This window comes from Natator depressus, chromosome 5 (genome assembly GCF_965152275.1).
Source record: "Natator depressus isolate rNatDep1 chromosome 5, rNatDep2.hap1, whole genome shotgun sequence".
NCBI lineage: Eukaryota > Metazoa > Chordata > Testudines > Cheloniidae > Natator > Natator depressus.
In genome coordinates, this window is record NC_134238.1 from 92,971,467 (window position 1) to 92,996,110 (window position 24,644).

At 41.5% G+C, this 24,644-nt stretch overlaps 1 protein-coding gene across 8 annotated transcripts in view; it reads right to left on the minus strand.

Moving 5' to 3' along the window:
- The window catches only part of PSAT1 (phosphoserine aminotransferase 1), a 97,124-nt gene that overhangs the window by 55,172 nt on the left and 17,308 nt on the right, over nt 1-24,644 (minus strand). For 3 of the 8 annotated variants that reach the window (XM_074953206.1, XM_074953211.1, XM_074953207.1), the window contains exons 8-9: nt 21,298-21,435; nt 19,314-20,549 (exon numbers count right to left, since the gene is read on the minus strand). In XM_074953206.1, coding sequence (XP_074809307.1) covers nt 20,444-20,549; nt 21,298-21,435 — 244 coding nt within the window. In that variant the 3' untranslated portion in view covers nt 19,314-20,443. Of the gene's footprint in view, nt 1-19,313; nt 20,550-20,676; nt 21,209-21,297; nt 21,452-24,644 lie in introns of those variants that run through there. The other 5 variants (XR_012639599.1, XR_012639601.1, XM_074953208.1 and 2 more) reach the window with 5 other exon arrangements.

Here is a 24,644-nt window from a genome sequence, read left to right on the forward strand (position 1 = left end):
AGCAGAGCCTTTTCTTTTGCTTGTAAAAGAAATGATTGGTTTTCCCCTCTAGTTCAGTCTGAGGAAGTTAATGTCCAGTTTTCTCTTGCAGCAGAGATAGTTAATGACCGGTGGACTATCATAAAAAGGATTTACTGTCCAAATTACAATCCAGTTTCTAATCAGCCTTCTCCCTTCAGACTGTTCTATTTGAATTGGTTGATTTTTTTTTTTTGGACTCCTTTGAAGTTGACAAGGACATTTTGTTGTCATTTTTTTTCTGTCATTCAAATAAATGCATGTGCTTTCACTACAGTGGTCCATAATCTACTGCTGTAAATTCTGAAGCAGACTGTAATATACATTGATTTGATGAACTCATGCTGCACTCCTAGACTAGCCAAAGAACTTCTCAGCAACAATGGTCGCTAGCAAGGCAGCAAACACTGTACACTACAGTAGAATCTCAAAGTTATGAACACCAGAGATATGAACTGACCAGTCAACCACATACCTCATTTGGAACCAGAAGTACACAATCAGGCAGCAGCAAAGGCAAAGTGAAAAAAGCAAGTACAGTACAGTACTGTATTTTAAATGTAATCTACTAAAAAATAAAGGGGAAGCAGCATTTTTCTTCTGCATAGTAAAGTTTCAAAGCTGTATTAAGTCAGTGTTCAGTTGTAAACTTTTGAAAGAACCACCATAACTTTTTGTTCAGAGTTATGAACATTTCAGAATTACAAACAATCTCCATTCCCGAGGTGTTTGTAACTCTGAGGTTCTACTGTAGTATATGAAATAAATTGTATTTTATTTTTAGAGCCTGCACACATGAACTTGTATTGCTCTCATCAATGTAGTATCTGAGTGCCTCCAATTAGGCAGCACATACACATTTTGCAAATGCTGTAGGGTTAAAAATATTGAAGATAGATCTAATGTTCTGAGAATCTAATAGAATGAACAGGTTTAACATAATGAACAAAGAGTTAGCATTATGATTGGAATGCTTCACAGAACAGGTTTAAAAGGGCTTTACAACAGAATAAAAGGTGCCACCTTTGTGTCTGATTACTTAGTTGTTTAATACAACAGAGAATGGTTCACAGAAAAGAAACTGGGATCTAGAAAGTGAATACTCCGAAAGCTCCAACATGCTGCACATAACATATAAGGGATCGATCTCTATAATTACTCCACTCCTTATCACACACTTCTGTGATGTATACATGGGGAGAAGAGACTAGCCCAGATTCAGACACAGGGGCAGGAACGGTCAATCCCAGAGTCTTTCCAGGATTGATGAATCAGTAAACCTACTATATAAACTGAACCAATAAAGTACATTATTGTCCAGCAATTTCCTTACTCCCTTGGGAACCCATGTTTAAAACTTGACAAAATCTTAACCATCTACTCCAAATGCCATGGTTACCATTCCTCAGCTGCTTTCCAAAATTTTGCAGCAATTTGAAAACACCAGGATGCCCAAACCCTTCAGAAGTGAGAGAAACTCTGATTCTTTTCCCCAACTCTTTTATTGTACCTGTCACTTCTCAAAACTCAGTGGTATTTGAATAGATCTAATTCTAATGAATCTGACCCCTTTTTTTGCTTCAACTTAGGATAACTAAACACACTGATTCTCTTTTCAAATACATGTATTGTTGTGTAATTGAGTTTTGTAATACTAAAGGCCTAGTATTTGTGCTATGACCATATGTTAATTTTTATGCTACACTGCTGGATATTTTATACTTTACACCTGGATATATAAAATCAGGAATATATAATATCTTCTATTTTTCCTTGTTGATCAAATGGAAGACTTTTTAAAGTATTTAGACAGGCAGAAAGGAAAGCAAAAAATAATCCCTATTTAATAGTCACTCTTATTGTCTTGTCTTTTTGCTTGGTTATGGATCGTTTACAATTGTTCATTGAAGACCGTAATGTATAATAAAAAATGAAATCCACCAGAATGTTACATATAGGAGTGTTTAAAAGTTTAATTCATTAATATTTGTTAAGCACCATGAGAACCTTGGCTTGAATGTGCTGTAAGGCTGAGTTGGATTGGACAGCAGTGCATGACATAGGATTATATGGTTGTGGAAAACAAAGTGGATTCCTTAACTATTATTCATTTCCAGACAATCTAATGTTTTGGCAGTTTTGCTGGGTAGAACTTTTGAAAAGAACATGTAGTGTTTTGGGGCACTAGTGGAATTTTGTTCAAGCAACTTTCAATCTTGTTTTGTTTTCATTTTATTACGTTGGTGTTCTACTTTGCTTAGATATCGAGTATTTAGGTACAATCAAAGACAGATGCAGAGTAATAATGCCGTGTACTACAACTGCTGAGAGATCCTTTTGCAAAAGGCATAAGCATTAGACTGCACAGTAGGTGATTGGCTACATGAAATAGATTTTAAGCTCTTTGGGGCAGGGGGTCTTTTTCTTACATGTATCCACAGCACTTAACGTGACAGGACCCTGATCGGGGCCTCTAGGTGATACCACAGTACAAATAAAAACAACAAGCCATATGTAGCAATTTATAAGAGAAAAGAAGTACTTGCAACTAGCCTACAGTGAGCAACTTACAAGGAAGCTCTCACTTGATGATAGCCTTTCTGCATGATAATATTTGTGGCTCCATCTTTAGCAACCAAGTGCCATCACTCCCTGATGACAGTGTACAAAAGGAATTAGCAGCCTCCCTAAAGAGGAGCAAACAGACATCTCCTGAATAGGAATGAAGGCAAAATTCATGCCTGTTTTGTCTTCTGTAAAATAAAGTGATAGGCATTCTTCATCCAATGCAGTCAAAATTGACTTAGAATCCGAAGTATGCTAGGCACTTTAAAGACAAATAAAAGACATGGTCTGTGTCCTTCAGAGCTTAGAATCTAAAAAGAGACATGACAAATGAGGAGTGAAATAGAGGGATCAGGTCACATGGTGGAGGATATGGGTTACAATTACAAGGTCATATGCTTGCTGTGGTGGTTCTGCACACGTCTTGTCTGTGTCCTGTGGCTTTTTATGAAACACTTGCAGCTGGGTAGGGACCTGCACCACCTGCACACTTTTTGTCTGCCAGCCAGAGTGCCATCTCTAGTCTTCGTCTGCATTTCAACTTGGCACCAGCGCAATTGTACCACAGCAAAGAATAAATCTCTTCGCTTCCTGTCCTTATTTAGAAAACTGTGCTTTAATCCTATCTCTAGACTTCATGGTCCACATGTGTGGGTGAGTGGTGGGAGTGTCACTGGAGGAGTTTTCAGAGTAGCAGCCTTGTTAGTCTGTATCCGCAAAAAGAACAGGAGTACTTGTGGCACCTTAGAGACTAACAAATGTATTAGAGCATAAACTTTCGTGGGCTACAGCCCACTTCATCGGATGCATAGAATGGAACATATAATAAGAGAGAGAGAGAGAGATATACACATACAGAGAACATGAAAAGGTGGAGTACGAGGAATTGTATTTGGATCACAGGTAGAAGACAAGAGGGCTATCATGGGTATTTTGAGATGGGAAACCCAGTAGTAGTTGAGAAATGTCGTAGAATGAGGGCCCCAAATATGACTTCACATAGAGCCCCAAAGAAATTAGGGCAAGCCCTGCTGGGAAATATGGGTTCCTGAGCAGCTGACTCTACACTGAAACAACAGCAGTGTAGAATTGCTCCTTGCTTACTAATTAGAACCAACTATTTTTAAATGAAGCACGATCAAGGCAGATTATTCGGATCCCTCAGTCTCATAGTTAATGCGTGATGGATAGGAGATAACTTTTTAAAAATTCAGACTGCTGAAGAATAGATAAACCCAATATATATCCTTATTTCCCTACACCTAAAGTAGACAATATGAGTTAAGAAATAAGATATTACAAAGTGTGCTTTAATGGGCTATTAATGCATGCCTATTGAAACTGTATGGTACAGAGCTGTAGGCCAAGTGGCTTCTGCCACCCAAGGACTACATTAATGGGCAATTAAAGAACTCCTTGAATTGGCTCATTGCTGGTGGAGTTATATTTTTTTAAAAGGTTTCAGAGTAACAGCCCTGTTAGTCTGTATTCGCAAAAAGAAAAGGAGTACTTGTGGCACCTTAGAGACTAACCAATTTATTTGAGCATAAGCTTTCGTGAGCTACAGCTCACTTCATCGGATGCATACTGTGGAAAGTATAGAAGATCTTTTTATACACACAAAGCATGAAAAAATGGGTGTTTACCACTACAAAAGGTTTTCTCTCCCCCCACAAACCCACTCTCCTGCTGGTAATAGCTTATCTAAAGTGATCACTCTCCTTACAATGTGTATGATAATCAAGGTGGGCCATTTCCAGCACAAATCCAGGGTTTAACAAGAACATCTGGGGGGGGGAGGGGGGTATAACATTCATAAACCAGTCGGAGAACACTTCAATCTCTCTGGTCACGCGATTACAGACATGAAAGTTGCGATATTACAACAAAAAAGCTTCAAAACCAGACTCCAGCAAGAGACTGTTGAATTGGAATTCACTTGCAAATTGGATACAATTAACTTAGGCTTGAATAGAGACTGGGAGTGGCTAAGTCATTATGCAAGGTAACCTATTTCCCCTTGTTTTTTCCTACCCCGCCCCCCAGACGTTCTTGTTAAACCCTGGATTTGTGCTGGAAATGGCCCACCTTGATTATCATACACATTGTAAGGAGAGTGATCACTTTAGATAAGCTATTACCAGCAGGAGAGTGGGTTTGGGGGGCGGGGACCTGGATTTGTGCTGGAAATGGCCCACCTTGATTATCATACACATTGTAAGGAGAGTGATCACTTTAGATAAGCTATTACCAGCAGGAGAGTGGGTTTGGGGGGCGGGGACCTGGATTTGTGCTGGAAATGGCCCAACTTGATTATCATACACATTGTAAGGAGAGTGATCACTTTAGATAAGCTATTACCAGCAGGAGAGTGGGTTGGGGGGGGGGACCTGGATTTGTGCTGGAAATGGCCCAACTTGATTATCATACACATTGTAAGGAGAGGTTTCAGAGTAACAGCCGTGTTAGTCTGTATTCGCAAAAAGAAAAGGAGTACTTGTGGCACCTTAGAGACTAACTAATTGGTTAGTCTCATGCTCAAATAAATTGGTTAGTCTCTAAGGTGCCACAAGTACTCCTTTTCTTATTGTAAGGAGAGTGATCACTTTAGATAAGCCATTACCAGCAGGAGAGTGGGTTTGGGGGGGCCGGGCGGGGGGGAACCTGGATTTGTGCTGGAAATGGCCCAACTTGATTATCATACACATTGTAAGGAGAGTGATCACTTTAGATAAGCTATTACCAGCAAAAGAGTGGGGTGGGGGGAGAGAAAACCTTTTGTAGTGGTAAACACCCATTTTTTCATGCTTTGTGTGTATAAAAAGATCTTCTATACTTTCCACAGTATGCATCCGATGAAGTGAGCTGTAGCTCACGAAAGCTTATGCTCAAATAAATTGGTTAGTCTCTAAGGTGCCACAAGTACTCCTTTTTATTTTTTTAATAGTTATTTTTATAGAAAATGTTAAATTGTTTAGTATGGCCAACAGCATATTGCAGAAAAAAATATTGTACAGTAGAAATATTTCTGGAAACAGCAAGATAGTAAAACTAGCAGTGATTTTCTTGACTACACTTTGCACTGTTCTCAGCAACCCCCAAAGGAAACCATTTCTGGAGAATTAAACACCTTCTTGAAAGCAAATAATAAAAGTGATGCAGCTGTGGATAAAACTATCTTAAAAGCTGTTTCCCTAGCTTTGCCAGGAGAGGCATCTACAATAACAGACACCTAAATTACTATGACTTTCATATACCAGCACCTTTAGTCTCATTTTCAAGGGTTTTGGTCACTCTAATAGGTGTAGTGGAGATGGGACAGCAGCGTAAGGGGGTTCTAGATTTAGCCACCTCTGCATTTCCAAAAGCAATGGCTCCTGAACAAGCCACAGGTGATAAAAAAGGGTCTCTTTAATGGTGAGCTAAACAACCCTTTTACCTAGTCTAATCCCCATTCTCAAGGGCCACAAAAGATAGAGACTAGGGGGAGCAAGGAAAAAATAAATAGTTCAACCCCTTTTAAAAGCCTGAGAAGAACAATCATCAGCTCAGTCCCCTTTTCACCAGCTACTAGAGACTGTCTCCCGCTTGGGGAATACAGGTTTCTGTAGTCTAGATTTCTTTCCTACACTCAGGGAAATCCTAGCACATACTGCCTGATATCTACCCCTGCTCAAAAGATTAAAAAGCCTGATTTCTGCTAACCTAACTTCTTATATCCTCTTGATGAGGCACCATGCACAGTTGGAGTCTGTTTCATTCTCTGCTATAATCCCTTAAGTGACAGGAGACAGCTGGGGGCCTTCTACTGCTCAGAAAGATTTTTAACCTTTTGTCCTCCAATACAGGGTCTCATCCTCCTCACCTACTGATCATAATTCCATTTGTGATTGTATATTGTCCCTGTGACATCTACAGCAATTGCTTACCTAGAAAAGTAATGTTAGGAAAGACTTGCTGTATGTTAATGTGTATTTAACGTCCCCAGACAGGAAGGCAAGTCTTGTGATTAAGGTGCATGACCCTGAGTCAGAACACTTGGGCTTTGTGGTAGTGGAAAGTGTGCCTTTAAGGATTGAACTTCCCAGACACAGTCTGAGCGGGGTGCTGTGAAGCTTTTGATGTTATGTGCAACCAATTGGAACTGGACACTGAATGAAGCATAGCTCTTGCATGCTGCTTAATCCTTGAAGGTATTTAGGTACCTAACTCCGATTGATTTCAATGGGTGTTAAGCACCTAAATGCCTTGGAGGATCTGGGCCTGAGCGAACACTGAACACCACAGGTTCTAGTCCCATCTATACCATTGACTTCCTGTGTAACTTAACATATTTGTGCCAAAGTTCCCCATCTGTATGAGGTGATAATATCCCAGAAGATGATGGTTATTGATTAAAGCAATGGGTTGGAACTCTAGGGATCTGCATCCAGTACTTAGCTCTGCCACAGGCTCCATGTGTGACCTTGGACAAGTCACCAAGAGCTAGATCAAAAGGCTCAGCATTGCAGTGTCTGAGTTAGGTGCCCAGGCTCCCCACACAATGCTTGGGGAAAGTTAGGTGCCTAAGAATGGGATCACAAAAGACATAAAGCTAGCCTCATCACCCCTCCTTCTCCAGCTCCCAGCCCCAGTCTCCTTGCCCAGCCAGTCACAGTTTCTCTCCCCTACCTCTCGCATTTCAGTCCCACCAACTCCTTGTCCCACTCTCCTCCTTTCCCTCCTGCATTTTCCCCTCTGCATTTGAATAAGATGACTTTCTCTCCACACTGCATGAGCCCAGCCGGGGATTCTTTGAGAGCACAGGGAAGACAGGCTCCCTGTTCTCAGTTCTGGCACCCAGCTCCACCACAGCCAAGAGAAGCCACTACAGAGAAAGTCTGAAATCATTCCCATAGCTCTTAACTGCAGCATGCTCAGTCACTCTATGGGATGGTGCATGCACAGTCTGGTCAGCACTAGGAGCTGTGAGAAGCTCAGATATGTTCAGTGAGGATGGAATCATGAGATTTTAGTTTTGCAAATCACAAATCTTTACTGAGCATGTACAAACTGATTTTTCAAAGGTTTATAACTTGGGCAAATCTGGGCAGATTTCCATGCGGATGGCAAGAGGCACACCCATGAATTGACACAAATGCCTTCTCTTTCCCTCCCCACCAACTTTCATGTCCCTGCTCCAAAGCATGGGGGCTCTAGAACCATTCAGAGATAAGATTATCTTTCAATCTATTTTTCCCAAGCCTCAGTCTCAAAAATGGCTCAACTGTTTGGCTGACATTTTTTCCAGAACATTCAGCCTGAGGCACACTTCTGGCATGGAAAATTTGAACTCAAACAGTTAATGTTTGGCAACGTTATAAGCAACTAAATATAGGATCTTATCATGGGAAGTGTCAAGCAACCTGGATAACAGGCAGTGTTACCAGCCCTATCTATAATGTAGTTTCCAGTATTATTTCTGGGGTGAGGAAAGGGTGAGAGGTGGAGGGAAGGGTTGTGATAATTGGCTTACAAATTTACCCAAATTCTGAGCTCGACTGTGAAAAGTGAGTGAAAGTTCTTAAAATCATCTATAACAATAAATTTTGATGGTAAAAGGTGCAAAATGGAGACCAAAAGACTGAATTAGTGCAGACAAAAAGGCCTTCTGCTATAATACAAGGATTGTGTAAAGAGAAACAAGAGAAGTGTAGGTCAGGAAATCAATGGACCAAAATTGGTGTCTCAAACATTAGACCTAATTAGTGAACAAAATAATGAAGGGATGTGCTATTCCAGCCACCACTTCCTTTTGGGTTCTTATAAAAAAAATTTTTTTAAAGCAAGACTTTTGAGAGAAAATTAGCAAAAGCAGCAGCTGTCTTACAACAACCTCTGCAGCAAGCTTTACCACCACGGCTGCCATTCCTACTGTCTCCTAGGATCTACCGTAACATTGTTGGGCCTTCATCATCCTGATCCTGAGAGAAGTCCTGATCAGACCAGGCCAGAGAGAGAGAGACCCAGATGACATTGCCACTTCCACTTCCACTTTGGTTAAATCACAACCACCACCTGGTATGTGACTTTGTCACCGCCTCACCTCCCATGTGTCTTTTGCTTCCCTACCTTATTTCTTCTCTTTCTTAGCCATCTCCTTTTTCCTTCTGTCTAGTACGAGTCTGCCTTAGCCAGCCAAGACGATATATTTTGCAACACTGCTGTAAGCCTGTGATCAGAAAGGGCAGATAAAAGCCAAGTCATACACAGCCCAATAGTGATACAAGTTTACCAGATCTTGACATGGCTAATAAAATCATGTGTAATCCCTATGTTCCTCCAGCAGGGGGATTGAAAATGAAAGTCAGCACCAGAGACAGAAGCTGCATTTTCTACCTTTTCTGTTCTTTTCGTGTGCGAGTGTGTGTGTGTGTGTCTGGTTTTGTCTTTTGACTGGAGTTTAACAACAACAGCTTCAGCCCCTTTCAACTAACTTCTTTCTCTTTTCCCCAAAAGGACGGGTTTTACCATCTTTAATACCATCTAAGAGACTGTCAAACAAGGGGTGGTTCTTTCTGAAAGCTCTCTTTGGCTAAAGGAAAAGGGATCCAGGGTTATGGCTGAAATGAAGGCCTTATTTAATCCTGCATATTTTAAATGTTTTAATTGTTTTTCCTTGTTTTTCTGTATCTTTAGTAAAAGATTTAAAAGGATTCATAAGGGATGTTTGCCATGGTACGAAGCAGGCTGAAATCTCTGTCCAACAAACCCCATTTAAAACTGTAATGGAGGGACAGTTACAGGGTCATGTTAATACCTTTGACTCTTTGGGCCCAGATAGTCCATTAGAATTAATATAACAGTGGGAATGTGGTAAGAGAAGTTATGAAGGATTGTTTCTATACCAAGATGCTTAATGGTAAATATTTGTTTATAAAAAATGTTAGAACAATCCCATTCACGGAACAGTTTCTTACAACAGAGCTTGCTTTCTAAGTATGCTTATAGAAACACCCAGCTGTTATGGAATGAATGGTTTGTCTGTCCTTTTCGTAACAATGGGAGTCTGTGTTTTCTTAAAACGACATTACAAACAAGGTACAGCATCTGTAAAGTGATGTGAGACATACTCTCCCCCAGGACACAAATGCCCACATTTTTCAGCACTGCTAGCTGCCAACATCTACGAGCAATCGAGACTGGGAATCAGACGGCTGATCATTTTTTATTCTTTTGTGCCACTTTTCTCTAGTATTATTCCTAGCTCTGTCACTGATTCCACAAACATCTCTGGCCCAGAATCTGATCTCAGTTACATGATTCTAGTATTACTTATGCAGTAATGCTGGAGTCATGTAATTGAGATCAGATTCATGTACAGATTTGTCTTATTCAGTAATACTTAGGTAATATGAGAATACATCAGTATATTTTACTATAAACAATATGGCAGCCCAAGAGCTGGAATTTACAGTGTGTTCCATATTAATTGTCCCTCTCCTTTACCCTGATGTATGGCATAGTACTGGCTGGCCAGTCAAGACTGGGTTTTTGAGTATCAGTCATTTTGTTAACCCCTATGAATTGGGCCCAAGCCCAAATGATAAGAGACCAGCATCAACAGCACCAGAGTTGCTGCAGACCCTGTGAGAGCATTATCATACCTGTGATCAGCTACAATATAGCGAGTAATCAGACCTGTATTTGAGTATTGTGTTATGGGGGAAATGGCTAATTAGGCCTATTGGAGTTTTGAATACAGAGACATTCAGAAAGCTCAGCAGCTCCAGCCTGGCTGTAGGAACATACTTTCTGTATTAGACACAGCCTGCAGGCACATTGTCTCATGGACTTTCCAGATTAATTACTACAACTTTGTATTTTGCTGCTGTGACTGAGAGGCTGGGTGTTTGCCTGTTGTTTCCCACTTTGGGATGAGTGCATTAATATTCAATAGGCTCAGCCGCATGCTTGTTAGCAAGAATTCATCCCCAAGATGAGGGTTCAACCTTGTACACCCAAAGATCTCAAGAGAGGAGGCTATTCATTAGGAGACTGGTGTTTTTGCACTCTCTCACCATCCCCTAGGCCCCCACAACAGCATAATTCCCATGGCAACCATGTGCCTATGAAGTCACTTGTTTCAGGCTGCCCCAAATTCTACCTCAGAGGGTGGGGATGTGAGGGTGACTGTGCAGCAGCCAACATGCTATGTAAGATCATGCTGTCTGGGTGACTTATCTTGTCCTACTACGTTACGTACCATTGAAAGTGGTGCCAAACCCTTGATTCCAGCCTGTCCTGCTGCTCCGTACACACACAGCACAATCAGTTTCTGGGGAAGAAGGGGTGATGCTGTAAATCTGCAGATACACCAGCGGCGTATTAATGCCTAGGCCGACAAGGCCTAGGACTAGGGTAGCAAATTTGCAGGGGCGGCAAATTTATAATAGCAGCCAGAGGCTGCTTCCCCTGGTGCCAGTTCACACCCTGTGCCCCCGCCCCCCCCCCCAACTCCACCCCTTCCCCGCCGTCATTCCCCACCCCCTCCCTGTGCCTATTGGTCCCCTTCCCCAAATCCCCACCCCCGCCCCACCTTCTCTCCTGAGCATGCCACGTTCTCCCCCCTTCCCCCCTCCTTCGCAAAGCTCTTTCACGCACAAGTACTGGCAGGGAGCAGGGAGAAGCAGGACCCGGTGGCATGCTCAGGGGATGGGGAGGAGGCGGAGGCGGAGCAGAGGTGAGCTGGGGGCAGGGCAGCAATTATTTCTGGGCCTAGGGGCAGCAAAATCATTAATCTGCCACTGAGATACCCCTCTTCCTTTTGCACCTCTTTCCACTTAATATAGCCTGGATCCGTGTCTCCTCCACTAACTGAGGCAGAGAGGACTACCCAGCATTAAGTATTTTCTAAATGGTTTGCCGTAATCTGAAATAAAAGTAATCTGACTTAAATATAAGGCTACCCTTCGTGGGTAAAAGACATAACACGGAGCCTTTTACGTTCTCTGAGGATTAATACAAAGCTTAATGGATGTCACCACTCCAGATTGTTTATGCCCTATTTGGATCACCATGTTATATAAATTCGGCTTTGTTATTCTCTGTATATTGGGTCACAACCCATCACGTCCAGTTTTAATTCATAATTATGCGGATTCCAGTGCTACATCTTGGAACCAAATGCCTATGATGCGGAATGCTCCCTGCCTTCAATCAATGAAGAAGGCTCGATCCCAAGCCTCTGACCTTAGAAACTCCTTACAGCAAAGACCTTGTTTTCTGCTTTGTCTATATTATGGTGCAGAAAGAGTCACAATTACATAGTCTATATGATGGTGCAGAAAGAGTCAGTGTCCACAAGTGAAATGAAACGATAGCTAAATGGAGTGTAATTCTTATGAAACTTCAGGACAGTTAGCACTATCTTGAGCACTAAATGTTGTGGGCCAAATTCTCTGCTAGTGTAAACTGATGAAGTAACTTTTCTCTTCAGAGGAGTTGTACCAATAAATATCAGCAGGTGCTATGTAAGCTTTTCCACGCAGGTCTTGGTGATACAAACCAATTCTGATCTGCAACCTGCCTTTGTTATTCCCGTCCTAGGCCCTTCCTGAGCATCATGCTACCAATCATGCTAAACTATCTGGTAATTTTTCAATGTGCAAAGTAGGGATTCACTTGTGACCTGAGCTAGGATTTGTACATTGACTCCCTAAAGTGAAAGGACTGTTTAGTAACCTACTGCACCATCCGTTCCAGAAGTTTTGCTCAAAGTTTTAAAATTCTTAAATCCAGAGCTATGCTGTAAGTTGTCTGTCTGTGTTCTTATACTGACCAGAGAACTCATATCTCAAACTCACATGTAAAAAACATGACTAGACCACAAACTCACATTTCACAAGAATCAGGGCCTTAGACATTTAACAATTAATGAAAACTTGTTAAAATGTAACTAAAGTCCTCTGATTGAACTTTCAGAGGCATGCTCCTGTCACAGCTACAACTGTCCCTTCTTGGAGTCTCTCTGAGTACACCCCATAGGAATCAGGCCTAGGGTCTTTGCCTCTCTTGGAGTGGAATTCTGGAATTCACCCACTCAGACTAGGACCTGGGTTATAGCCCTCTGAGTACCAACAGTGACTAATTCAGGAGGTCCAGCCAGGGTTGGTCCTTGCAAGGGTCTCTCTTTGGGAGCCTGTGACAGCGTAAGTACAGAAATAGCACCTTCAAAACAAAGCGTGATTTATTTTGCCCAAAAGGTATACAGCAATCAGAAAAGTAAATTTAAAACAACCCAGCATACATCTACTCTGTAGCTGGGAGTGAGCTTCCCCAGGTAGACAGACTCATACTAGCATGGCCCGAGCCAGCGCACTAACAATAGCTGAGCAGGTGTTCTGGAAATCAGGACCTCAAGTCTACCCACCCCACCCCCAGGCTCGACAGCCTGAGCTCCAGCCCAAGCCACCATGTCCAAATTGTTATTTCTAGTGTAGTGTAGCTCACTGTCAGCGGCAGTGTAGATGTACCCAAAGAGGCCTACATGCATATTCCCCTACCTAAACTTAGACTATCTATAGTTCAGAGAGGTCCAGCTGATTCCCTCTCCTGGTCCCTCTGTCTCTGAGGGTATGTCTACACTGAAGCGGTGAACATACTTTGCAGCTCAGGCAGATAGACGAACTAGCTCTGCTCACGCTAGCATGCTAAAAATAGCAGGGTAGCCAGCGATAGCCTGGGTGGCAGCTCAGGCTAGCTCCCTGAATACAGACCTACCTGGCTCCCTCAGGTACATACCTGAGTAGCTCTCCTGAACCACCACCTATGCTGCTCCCAGCTACACTGTTATTTTTACGTGCTAGCGTGTGTCTGTCTACCTGAGCTGGAAAACACACTCCTAGCTCATAGACTTTAAGGTCAGAAAGGAGCATTATGATCATCTAGTCTGACCTCCTGCACAATGCAGACCAAAGAATCTCACCCACCCACTCCTGTAACAAACCCCTGACCTATGTCTGAGCTACTGAAGTCCTCAAATCGTGGTTTAAAGACTTCAAGTGTAGACATACCCCGAGTTACAGTCAGATTGGCAGCCTTTTCACTGACACATCCTTGGCAGCCTCTTTCAGCTCACCAAAAAAACCCAGCCCTTTTCTAGGGTCTTCCCCAGGTTTATCCTGGATGAAACCAGCTAGGGAAATTCTCCCACTAGTTGATGGTCCGGCCATTGTTATCTTAACTGTTATGAAGCTATGTACATGAGGCTGACCTATCTCTGTCACTGTTTTACCTTTCAGGCTGGGTTCCATAACTTCTCAATAGCCTCCTTTGATTTAGTTCTGTGCATTCAGGCAGCATACAAAACTGAACAGGGGAAACTGAGTCACACATAATAGTCATAAAAGGTATTACAGACATCTTCCCAGGTTGTCACACCTCCCAAGACTGAAAATGCATACTTGTATTTTCAGATGTGACTCAACGTGTCTAATGGCCAATGGCCAGAAGACGGGAGGAGGAGAATTAGCAAATTAGAGAATATTCACAGGAGAAATTAGCCATCTACCGGAATCCCAGATTGGATTCCCTGTGCCAAATTCAGTAGTGATTAAAATAGTGCTGTGATATAGCATACCCACCAGTTTATCTTTTTGTATGAAAAGACAAAGGTCTTTAGATTTCCTGCTAACAGTCCACAGTGCTTTATTTTTCACTCACTTAGGACACACACACAAATAACGTCCTGTTAAGGTAGTGTTGTCAAACAAGCAATTCCCTTTACTAAAGAATACTATAATTGTAACTACCATTTGAGGGTATCCCCAAAACACAATGGGATCGCTTTTCTCATTTAACAGAGAGAAAAGCAGCAGCAATATGTACAAATGAGGCCATTATAGATTATGTAAAATACATGCTGGAAATAAACTGCATAGACTCAACATTCAGCATGCATGCAAAGTCAGTGTAACTTACCCATCAAGGGGCAAAATGGCATAGCACCTTTATTTTATACCTCCTGTCAGTTGCTTTTCCTCCTATACCTCTCGTCTGTTCCTTTGTTTTTACACATTTTTACACATTTGCATTAAATGTCAAATCATGCATGTTTTACACTGCCCAGTATACCCATTTTCTAACCTACATGCATGCAACATGTAACTTACAGTACTGCTTACGTCACCACTGAATTTGTTTCCCATGGACATTGTATGGCTTTAGTCCAGGTAGCTTGTAGCCCTCTATATGAAACTCATATCCCACTACAGCTGAAACAGGAAGCAAGAACTGGGTGATTCTCAGTTGATCTACATTTGAGTAAAAATAAACCCATGCACTGGCCAAGCCAGTAACAGCTGTGCTAAGCTTTGCTCAGCTGGAAGCCATTCTTCCGATACATGGTATAATGCAAAGGTTATTAACAAAGGAATATTTCCTTCTGATGCGTTGGCACAATATTCTAAGAATAGTGCAGGATAAGTACCTTGAACAATATCAGAATTCCCACACACACAAAAAATCTTTATGCACTGGAAGTCCTTGAAGGCTTTGCTTTGTCTGACATCCCATTCATTGGGAACTCACAGTGTTGCTGAAGGAAAAGCATTTAATTTGTAAGCATAACTGTATCAGCAGTAACTTTCATTGCATTCCACCCCATCAGTCATTAATACTGGGGAGTGGAATATACCGAATAGTTATTTCTCATGTACTTTCTCCAGCAGCCAGGCCACACGTCTCTTTGCCCCCACATAGTGACTCCCTTGTGTAAGTGGCACAGAGGGGTTGTAGTGGCTACCCTGTAGGATTAGAAGTTACTGCATAGCCCCTTTGCTGTCCACAATTATTTCCTTGCTTCCCCAGGCTTCTGGGTCATGGGCAATGGGACTATTAGCAGATTTTGCTGTCTACCTAACAGTGGCTATACAGTAAATCTGAAGGGAGGACTAGGTTTAGTTTAGTGAGGTTTTTATAGAGATATCACTTCTCTGTACAGCATACAAAGTAGTCAACCAGGAAGCAAAATATCAAGCCAGAATAGGCTCCTAAATAACCCCATATGGATTTTTTTTTAAACTCTTTTTGCATCACAACTGTGGAGAATAGTTAATATATAACAGGTACTCTACAAGTGAGATATTGAGATAGTCTGAAATATACATTACAGAAGGACCCCAAGATGCAAAGATTGAGGGTAGACCTGAATTTTCTAAAAGTTCAGGATTGTTCTGAATTTGAATTTTGGTTTGTCCAACTACAGAAGTAGCATCTGGCTACTCAAAATTCACCAGTTTAAAATATTTTATTTTCAATTCAAAAACAGTTCTCTCTCTCACACACACACACACACAATGAACATTTATAAACTGACTTAAGCACTTCTAAAAAGCCCCTCAGTTTTAGTTATCTATTAATGACTTTCAGATTCAAAGGAAAAAGAATCACATGCCAAAATATTTATGACCAGATTTCTTAATTATATTTATAAATTACAATTTCTAATCATCCTAATGGCAATTTCTCCTACAATTTCAGCAAATTTCAATCCATCTCACATAATTCTCTCCATTCCATTTTTTGTATGCAGTTAGTTCATTTACTGAAATGCCCAATTTTCTCTTTCCATGCTCTGTGCACTCCTAGAAGATCCATTTTATTTTGTGGGATTTCAAATACTGTGCAGCTTTTGTTTCTGTCACATCAAATACACTTTTATTCCTTAGCTGCTTAAAAAAAAAAAAACAAAAAAAACCCCACACACACACAAATGTTCACATGCTACCAGCTTTTCTATATATCTCCCTGCGTCTCTTTGATCAAACCCTTCCAACCATTCAGGAGTAATCCATGGGTAATTATAACTTCTTAGTTTCCTTAGCCTAAAAAGAGCCTATTTATCACAAACTGTCATGAATTCTGATTTAAAAGTATCAAGAGCCCAATTACCAACAGAAATAAAAGATACCTCCTTCCAATTAAAGTGATTGATTTCATATAAAACCTAGTAACATTTCACTTTTTAATTATGCACATTCTTATCAAATGTGAAGAGGTTCACTCTGATTTTATTTTCCATTCAGAGAATGTACTACAACAAACATTAATCATATGCTGATATAATGCCAGACCTAATAATACTTTCACCATAATTTGACAATATCTAATCTCTCAAAGTACTCTGTCCATTTTTTATGGTTATTCCTGCTTTTCTCTGCTAACATTTACTCCAGGATAGGGGTGGAGGTATAAAATGGATTATTTGCTATATTCAGTTTAAGAATTGATCCCCATTACTTTTTTAAAAAACTTTTAAAAGTACCAGCTGAAGAAAGAAAAATTAGGAGCAAATCTATCTTTAAGCCAGAAAAACAAGAACATTCAGTTTCAGCTGAAACACAGAACATGATCCTTCAAATCATTCACTAGGTGAATTGCCCCACTGACTCCAATAGGGCTCCTTGTGTGAGTATGGGTGTGCTCATAACTACTACTTAATCCTTGTGTGTCTAGACTCAGAAAGACCACCACAACTATGCCCTGGAAAGGCCCAATGCCAAGGAGAGGGACAGCCCTCACAATACAGGCTAGCCCCAAGTTAATGACCTCAGATTTCGTATGAGACAGACTGTGTAAGTAGAAAAGTGCTTTTCTTCGATGTTGCATTTTTAAAACTGTGGATTTAGTTATACACCCAACTTGTAAGACATGGGAGGAGGCACAAAACCACCACAGCATGGCCCCTTTCTAGTCTAGACCTTTTCTGAGACTGGCCAACATGCTCTCCATGTGATCTGTGGGTGGTCATCTGGTGTACAGCCTCCTCAGCTGGCTGCCTGTCCATGGCAAAAACAGTGACCTGTGATTTTTTCACTGAGGGAAAAAGAAGTCTAAAAGTAAATGTTTTTTAATCACAGCCTTTTCAAGTTCCAGCACAGCATAACTCACAAAAGATCACCAAAGATAATCACACAGGGGAAGGAGAACCTCAGACATAAGGAAGAGGAGGGCCAGGGGCAAAGAGTTCAGAAAAATTCCTAGATCTCCCTGGCTAGACTCAGACCCCATGGATCCCTTGCTTCCCTTCTCAACAGCTGAGAACACCCCACATCAGTCTCTCACACACCACCTCAGAGAGCTGCAACTTACTGAAATGACATTTTAGTGTTGAAAATGCTGGTTTGTGGCAAGTGATAGGTGGAAGGGGAATTGTCAGGGCTTCCAGAAGCCCCTTCTTAAAATTCTGTTCTCCCCCCCGCCCCCCAACTTAAAGCAGGATTGAGAATTTCCTTACCTCTGACCCTCACAACTCTCTACTACTGTTAAATTATCCCTGCCACGGATGATATCTAGGAGTATCATTTCAAAACAAAACCATCTTTTAGGAAAACAAATTTTTATCTTCCAGACTGCAACAAATGACAGCTAATGGTCTCTAATCCATCTATCCCTTCACAGGTGTTCTATCCCTAATAACTGCCACTTGGCCTGCTGCCTCTACTTCCCCTCCCCCGCCCCAGTCCCATCACCTATTTTCAAAAAATCCTTCACCTGGCTGCCTTTTCAACTGACCTCCCCGATCTCCATGACTCCCTCCCACTTATATTGTCCTTGCTAAATCCTCTCCCATGAGTCAAGAGTCCTAGATAGCACTATGTGCTGAATGAATCCGGAGGGGAGCTAGAGGGACCTAATAGTGGGCAAATCCATCAGCAACAGCCCACCGAGGTGGGCTGCCTGCAGCAATATTAGTGTATTTTATGGCACAGGAGGAGGGTCTAGGATAGGAGAGAAGGGCTGCTGAGGTGGGGAGGGATGGAAAGTGCATACTTATTGAAGGAAGTTCGCACGAGAGTGAGGATGATGCTGGGACTTTTGGAAAAGGAAGTCTGAAATAGAACTTGGTGAGTGGCATGGGCAAATGCTCCAGTCAACAGCAAATGCCAATCTGAATGGAAAGGTTCAAACTGTTCAATAAGCAGGATCGGAACTGAAATACTATCAAAGTGTATTTACTTCTTATTCCCTCACTAAGAAGAAAAAAAAAAAGTCGGAAAGCTCTCAAAAGAAAACAGATACATTGTTCGCTCTGTGTTCTAAGACTTTATTTTCTCCACAAATTAAACAAATAAGTTGGCAATGAGTTCTTAAAACAGCAGTCAAAAAACTACTACCTATCGATCAGAATTTAATTCACCGGTGATGTAACTCTCTTGATTTCAGTGACGTTACACAGGGATGAAGTGGTCCATCATTAAGATTATTAAAGCTTCAATACTGTTCTTGGCACTATATAAGAAGCAAAAGACATATTCCGGCCCCAAAGAGCTTACAGTCTGAACAAGACAGAAAATCAAACACAATTACATCAGGAGTCCCAGATAACAGCGTTAACAGAATCATTTGTTCCTTTGTTGTTTCACCAAAAGACGGCTGGCAGCATTTTTACTGGCATCGATTAGGACTGTGGGCTATGCAGAAGAAATGAGTTTCAAGGAAAAGTTGCATGTGCAAAGAAGGTCCCTGAAGCCTGGGCTAGGGAGGGAGTTTTAGGTGTCCAGGAAAGCATGGAATAAGGCATGTAGGTGAGTGGGGGAGGGGTACAAAGAGCACAGTGGGGTGGAGTTCTCTCTGGCAGAGTGAAGGAAGCAAGACAGGAGCCAAGACATACACTAGCTGGATTTGTTCAGAGCCCCACGTGTAAGATGAGAAGGCTGATGCGATGCAGAAGATGAAGGAAGCTAGTGAAGTGAAGCAACTAAGAGAAGGAGGAGATATGGTCCAAACAGCAGGCAAGGGAAACTATTTAGCTGCTGTGATCTGGACTGCTAGGGAGCAAGATGGGATTGTCGTCAGTCAGGAAGGAGGAGGATGCATTAAACAGGTGTTCCATCGAGTAAAACTCGGGAGTCCAGTTTAACAGAGGGTTAAATTAAAATGAGGACAGTTTTTGTGGGGAGGGGAAAATACCCTACACTGGTTTAATATAAAATGCACACAGAAGCAAACATCTTACACACTGATTTTACTACATACGAGTATGTGTCTTGTTACATCTATAAATGACAACAACAATAAAAGGCCTAACCATACAAACACTTACTACAATAACGCTTACTACTACATTGAAGTCAGTGGGACTCCTCAGGGTAATGAACCTCATGCTGGTGAGCAACAGTCTAAAGGCTAGGTCTGAAGTCAGGAAATGTCTACATCAGTTTCCCCAAGGACTATATAGAGGTGCATTTTTGGAATGTATTTGACATACCAACCAAGTATTCTCAATTACCATCAGTTCTAGCCTCATGTGCGTGTTCATAGTATTCATGAAATTCTGTTTACAGAACCAAGCACTACTGAAGTTTAATGAGAACAAGGCATTAGTTTGAAAAAAAAAAAAAAAAAAAAAACTGATTTCTACAGTTACACATAAAAGAGTAAAAAAACATGATGAGTCCCCGTCCCCCCGCCCCCACAACTGGGACAGCTTATGATCGCAAATTATACCTGTGTAAATCCATAGTAACACATTGATTTCCATGGATTTGCAGCAGCGTAACTAAGATCAGAATCTGAGCTACAGTAGATTACAATACTATCCACTGTTAGATTGCCAATAAAGTTATCTGTTTTGCAAATTTAGGGACCAATTCTTTCAGGTACTGAGTGTCCTCAACTTAAATGGAAGCGGAGGGCACTCAAGACATTGTAGGATTGGGCCCTTCATCCTTATTTAGTTTCCTACAATAGGTATATGAACTAAAACAAAATTCTTGTTTACTAAAGTTGTTGTGCATTTTATGCAGCATCACAATAACTGTCAACCCCTTTATGTTTTATTTCATAGATGTGCAGCATTGCACTAATTCATGCACATTCATGACTGATGCATCTGCATGAAGCTTCTCATGAACGTTGCAAGCTTCTGAACATCTTCTATTGTCACAGCATTATATAAAGAAGCACGGATTCCTCCCACAGATCTGAATTGAGAGCAAAAAATAGTTATTTTTGTACATATCAGTAAAAGTATCCTTACCATTAACTACACACAGCTATCTTCCCCTCAATATATGGGGATAATTCACATTCATGGTAATGAGAGGTAACATTCCACCTTTTGATATGTCCATGCAGCTTCCCTTGATGTCAACAGGAGCCAAGCATCTATTTTAGCTACTTATATGGCCTCCATTATCCTAGTGTCCAAGCACCTCACAATCTTTAATGTATTTAATCTCACAACACTCCTATGTTAATACAGAAGTGCTATTAACCCCATTTTACAGGTAGGGAACTAAGACACAGAAAGATTACATGAATTGCTCAAAGTCACATAGAAAAGTCTCTGGTGGTGCTGGAAATTGAATGCAGGCCACTCAAGTCCCAGGCTAACACCTTAATCTTCCTCTCCTGAGCATGTACCTCCAACACAGTAGTAGAATGTGTCCTCAAGAGCCATCTCCTTTGCCCAGCACACTGCCTGAATAACCAGACTGAGAAGAATTGCCACAGGACTTGGATGGTGAGAACAGGGAGGATGTTTTCCCTACCTTCCAAGCCCAAAGAAGCAGCAGCTCCTATTACAACTCAGGACTGCCAGTCCCAATATTCGCACTCAGATGATAGTGCTGCTATAGCGCTGGGGGAGAATGGCAACCGTTTTGTCTCGTTTTGCATAGGGACCTAAAAAAGTTATAACAAATGAATTCATCCCAGGCTTGTACTTACCGATGTCCTTTCAAAGAGATCATATTCAATTCCACAGCTTTATCCAGGAATTTCTTTTCCAGAGCTTCATCACCCTTAATATTGCCAATACGGAATGGAACATTCATTCTGCTTCGGCTCTTTTTCTCCACAGGACATCTGAAAAATATAATTACTACAACATTTTGTCCTTAATCTAGGTTCTTTTTTAATCCGTCTATGGAAGTTATAATGGATGTATTTGCCTGAGTAATCACGTTTGGTTAGCCACACAAGTCACTCACCCCTGTCATTTCAGCCAGAGGTCACTTGAATGATGATTTTATAATACATGATTCTTTTTTAAATAGTACGCTGCTGTGATAACAAATGAAGATTTGATCTTGCATTTCCTTGCACACACAAACTTTCACTGAGAAGTGCAAGCTGTGCCCATACAGGTTTTCAGTGCCAAAACATTGAACAAATCCTTTTTAAAGTAGAAATTCTGTTGTATTCTCCACTTCTTATTTAATGCAGAGCTTGCCTTGCAGCTGCAGCCTTGTCAGCAAAGTGCAGAGCCCTCAGACAACCACCAGATCTAGTCAGAGGGCAGCTGTCAGTGATGTGTGACATTGCCCGTTTTTGGCCACAGCCGCATGTGGGATTCTTTCGTTGGCCCCTGGTGTGTAGACTGGCTGCACATTGACCATACCCATTCAAAATCTGTTCAGAAGGGCCCACGAGTGGCAAGGAAAATCAAAACCAGGTGAGTTTAAATATAAGAGTTTGACATCAGCTGCAGACCATCCTCTATACCACATCAACATCACAGAGAAATCTAGGCAGGGCAAGTAGGCCCATAACGGGTGCCTTGACAACAAGCACACACTTGGGTGGTCAAACGGGTGTTAGGCTCGGGTTTCTCCTGAACTTTCTCAGCCATTCTGACTGTAGCATTCTCACAATGGTCATGGGGAGGAGTGATGTTGCTTAACACAGGGAGCCACAGGACTGGTGAAGATCGAATCATCCCAGTTATGATGCACATGGTTGAGTGTAGTTGCGAGACGAATGGAGCCAGACTCTAAGTGGGTGTCTAGACTACAAAACATGGTTACGGCTAGGTCAAGATTAGCTAACACACTTGTAGTTAACCTTGGTCTAACTTCAAACTTCTTCCTCATCTACACACAGAGTGGCATCTTTTACCTTTATTTAGTTGGTCACAGCTCACCTTAGGTTTGGTCTTGATCAGTTAAATCAAGATAAAAGGTGCTACCCTACATCTAGACTAGAAGAAAAAGTTAATTGAGGTTAGATATAATGTGTTAGCGAACCTCAACCTAATCTGAGCGCACCTCAACCTAAGCCACATTTCCTAACCCAGACACACCCTTGGTCTGGGATTTTCAAAGCAATAGGAGAGTTAGGTCTTTTCTACACTTACCAGTAGATCGGCACTGCTGCGACCAATGCAGTGGTGTCAATTTAGCGGGTCTGGTGAAGACCTGCTCAGTCGATCGCAGAGCACTCTCTCATCAACTACAGTCTCCAGCTCCCCGAGAAGATTAAGATAAGTCGGCAGGAGAGTGTCTCCCATTGACACAGCATGGTGTAGACACCGTGGTAAGTCAACCTAAGCTACATCAACTTCAGTTACATTATTCACATAACGGAAGTAGCATAACTTTGGTCAATTTACCACAGTAGTGTAGACAAGGCTTTAGCGAGAGATTTTCAAAAGAAGCCAAGTGATTTAGGAGCTTAAGTCCCATTGACTTTCAATGCTCCTATGTCATGTAGGTGATTTTGAAAATTCCATTTCCAGTTCTCACTGAAAGTCAATGGGATGTGTATATCTCCTTCCCTTAATCTCCTTTGAAAATCTTAGCCTAAGAACAGAACCACTTAGGTATTAGGAGGATAGATGTTTTGTAAGAAGGATAGATGACTTCGTCAAAAGTAAAGAGCAACCTTTCAACCTTAGGGCTTCCAGCAGCATAGTTCTTCCTGGTATGGAGGGAAGACATGGAGCTGCAAGTTTCCCTTCTACACAGCCACTATATGGATTCTGTCAGGTGTCACTTAGGAATGAAATAAAAATTACTTTCAAAATTAAACTGCTTTCAATATTATCACTTTGTTTGGGTCGGAAAGGGAATCTTCTACGTTCTTCATGAAAGTGTGCACTGACTTGCTAGTTACTTTGCATTTGTCTTCATGCTGAAGGAATGATTGGTCACATGCCTCTGTATATGAATGTTGCTCATATGCTTCAGATATAAAATGGAAAATATGCATCATTTAAGATCTGAATCTGAAAACACTCTCACACTTGAGTAACTTGTTGCACCACTGGAACTTTTCCAAGATTGCATCCTTATCAAACAATGCAGGTTACTAGTATATATGTTAAAATAATAAATCATTTGATTTAGTGGTTTCATAACATCATGTATGGAAGTACACATGCCCCAAGTGGCTTGCAGTATAGTTTAAATATGGTAGGTTTGTCAATGCATTGAAAGACTTGTCATACTCTGGTTTGTCAGTGAGGCATTCCATGGCCTAGGAGGCATATCACAGCTGTACAGACAGCTTCTGGTAACCCTTTACTTTCAATCAAAGGCACAGTTCAAAAATGTTGCTGCTTAGCTGCAAATGTTGCAATACATAATAAGTTGCATACAACTCGGAAATGAATGTAATTTGTGACTCCAGCTTTCAAACACAGCCTATTTACCCCCATTTCTGTGTTCTATTCCCTGCTCACAACTATAGCTAGGTCTACACTTCAAACGAGGGATGTAATTCCCAGCTCAAGGGTACATACCCGTATTAGCTCTGATCAAGCTAGCGCACTAAGAATAGAAGTGTAGCTTCAGCAACACAACCGGTGGGAGGGGCTAGCCATCATGAATATTTACCCATCTGAGATCCTTGATAGGTATTCAGACCAGCCAGCCCCTTCTGCACCACGGCTCCAATATCAAGCGTGCTAGCTTGATCAGACAGCTAGCACAGGTTTGTCTCTCTGAGCTGGAAATTACTTCCCCAGCTCCAAATTTAGACATACCCTTTGTAGGCCAGCCTGCCATACATTTTGTGTGTCACAAAATGTTTCTCAGGGATTGAGCCTGTACTCACTGAAGACAAAGGGGGGAAAAAAAAGACTCCCTTTTACTTCAGTGGAGCAGACTTAAACCTCAGTTACCATACTGCCAAATGCTAAGGATTATGTCCACTAATGAAATGGATAGGCTGAAAGCATCAGATATTACAAAGATGCTATATCCTTTCCATATGAAGGCTGCAACCAATTTTCATTGAAAATCCCACTCTGACTTTCTCCTATCATAACTAACTTGGAAAGCTGGTTAAATCTG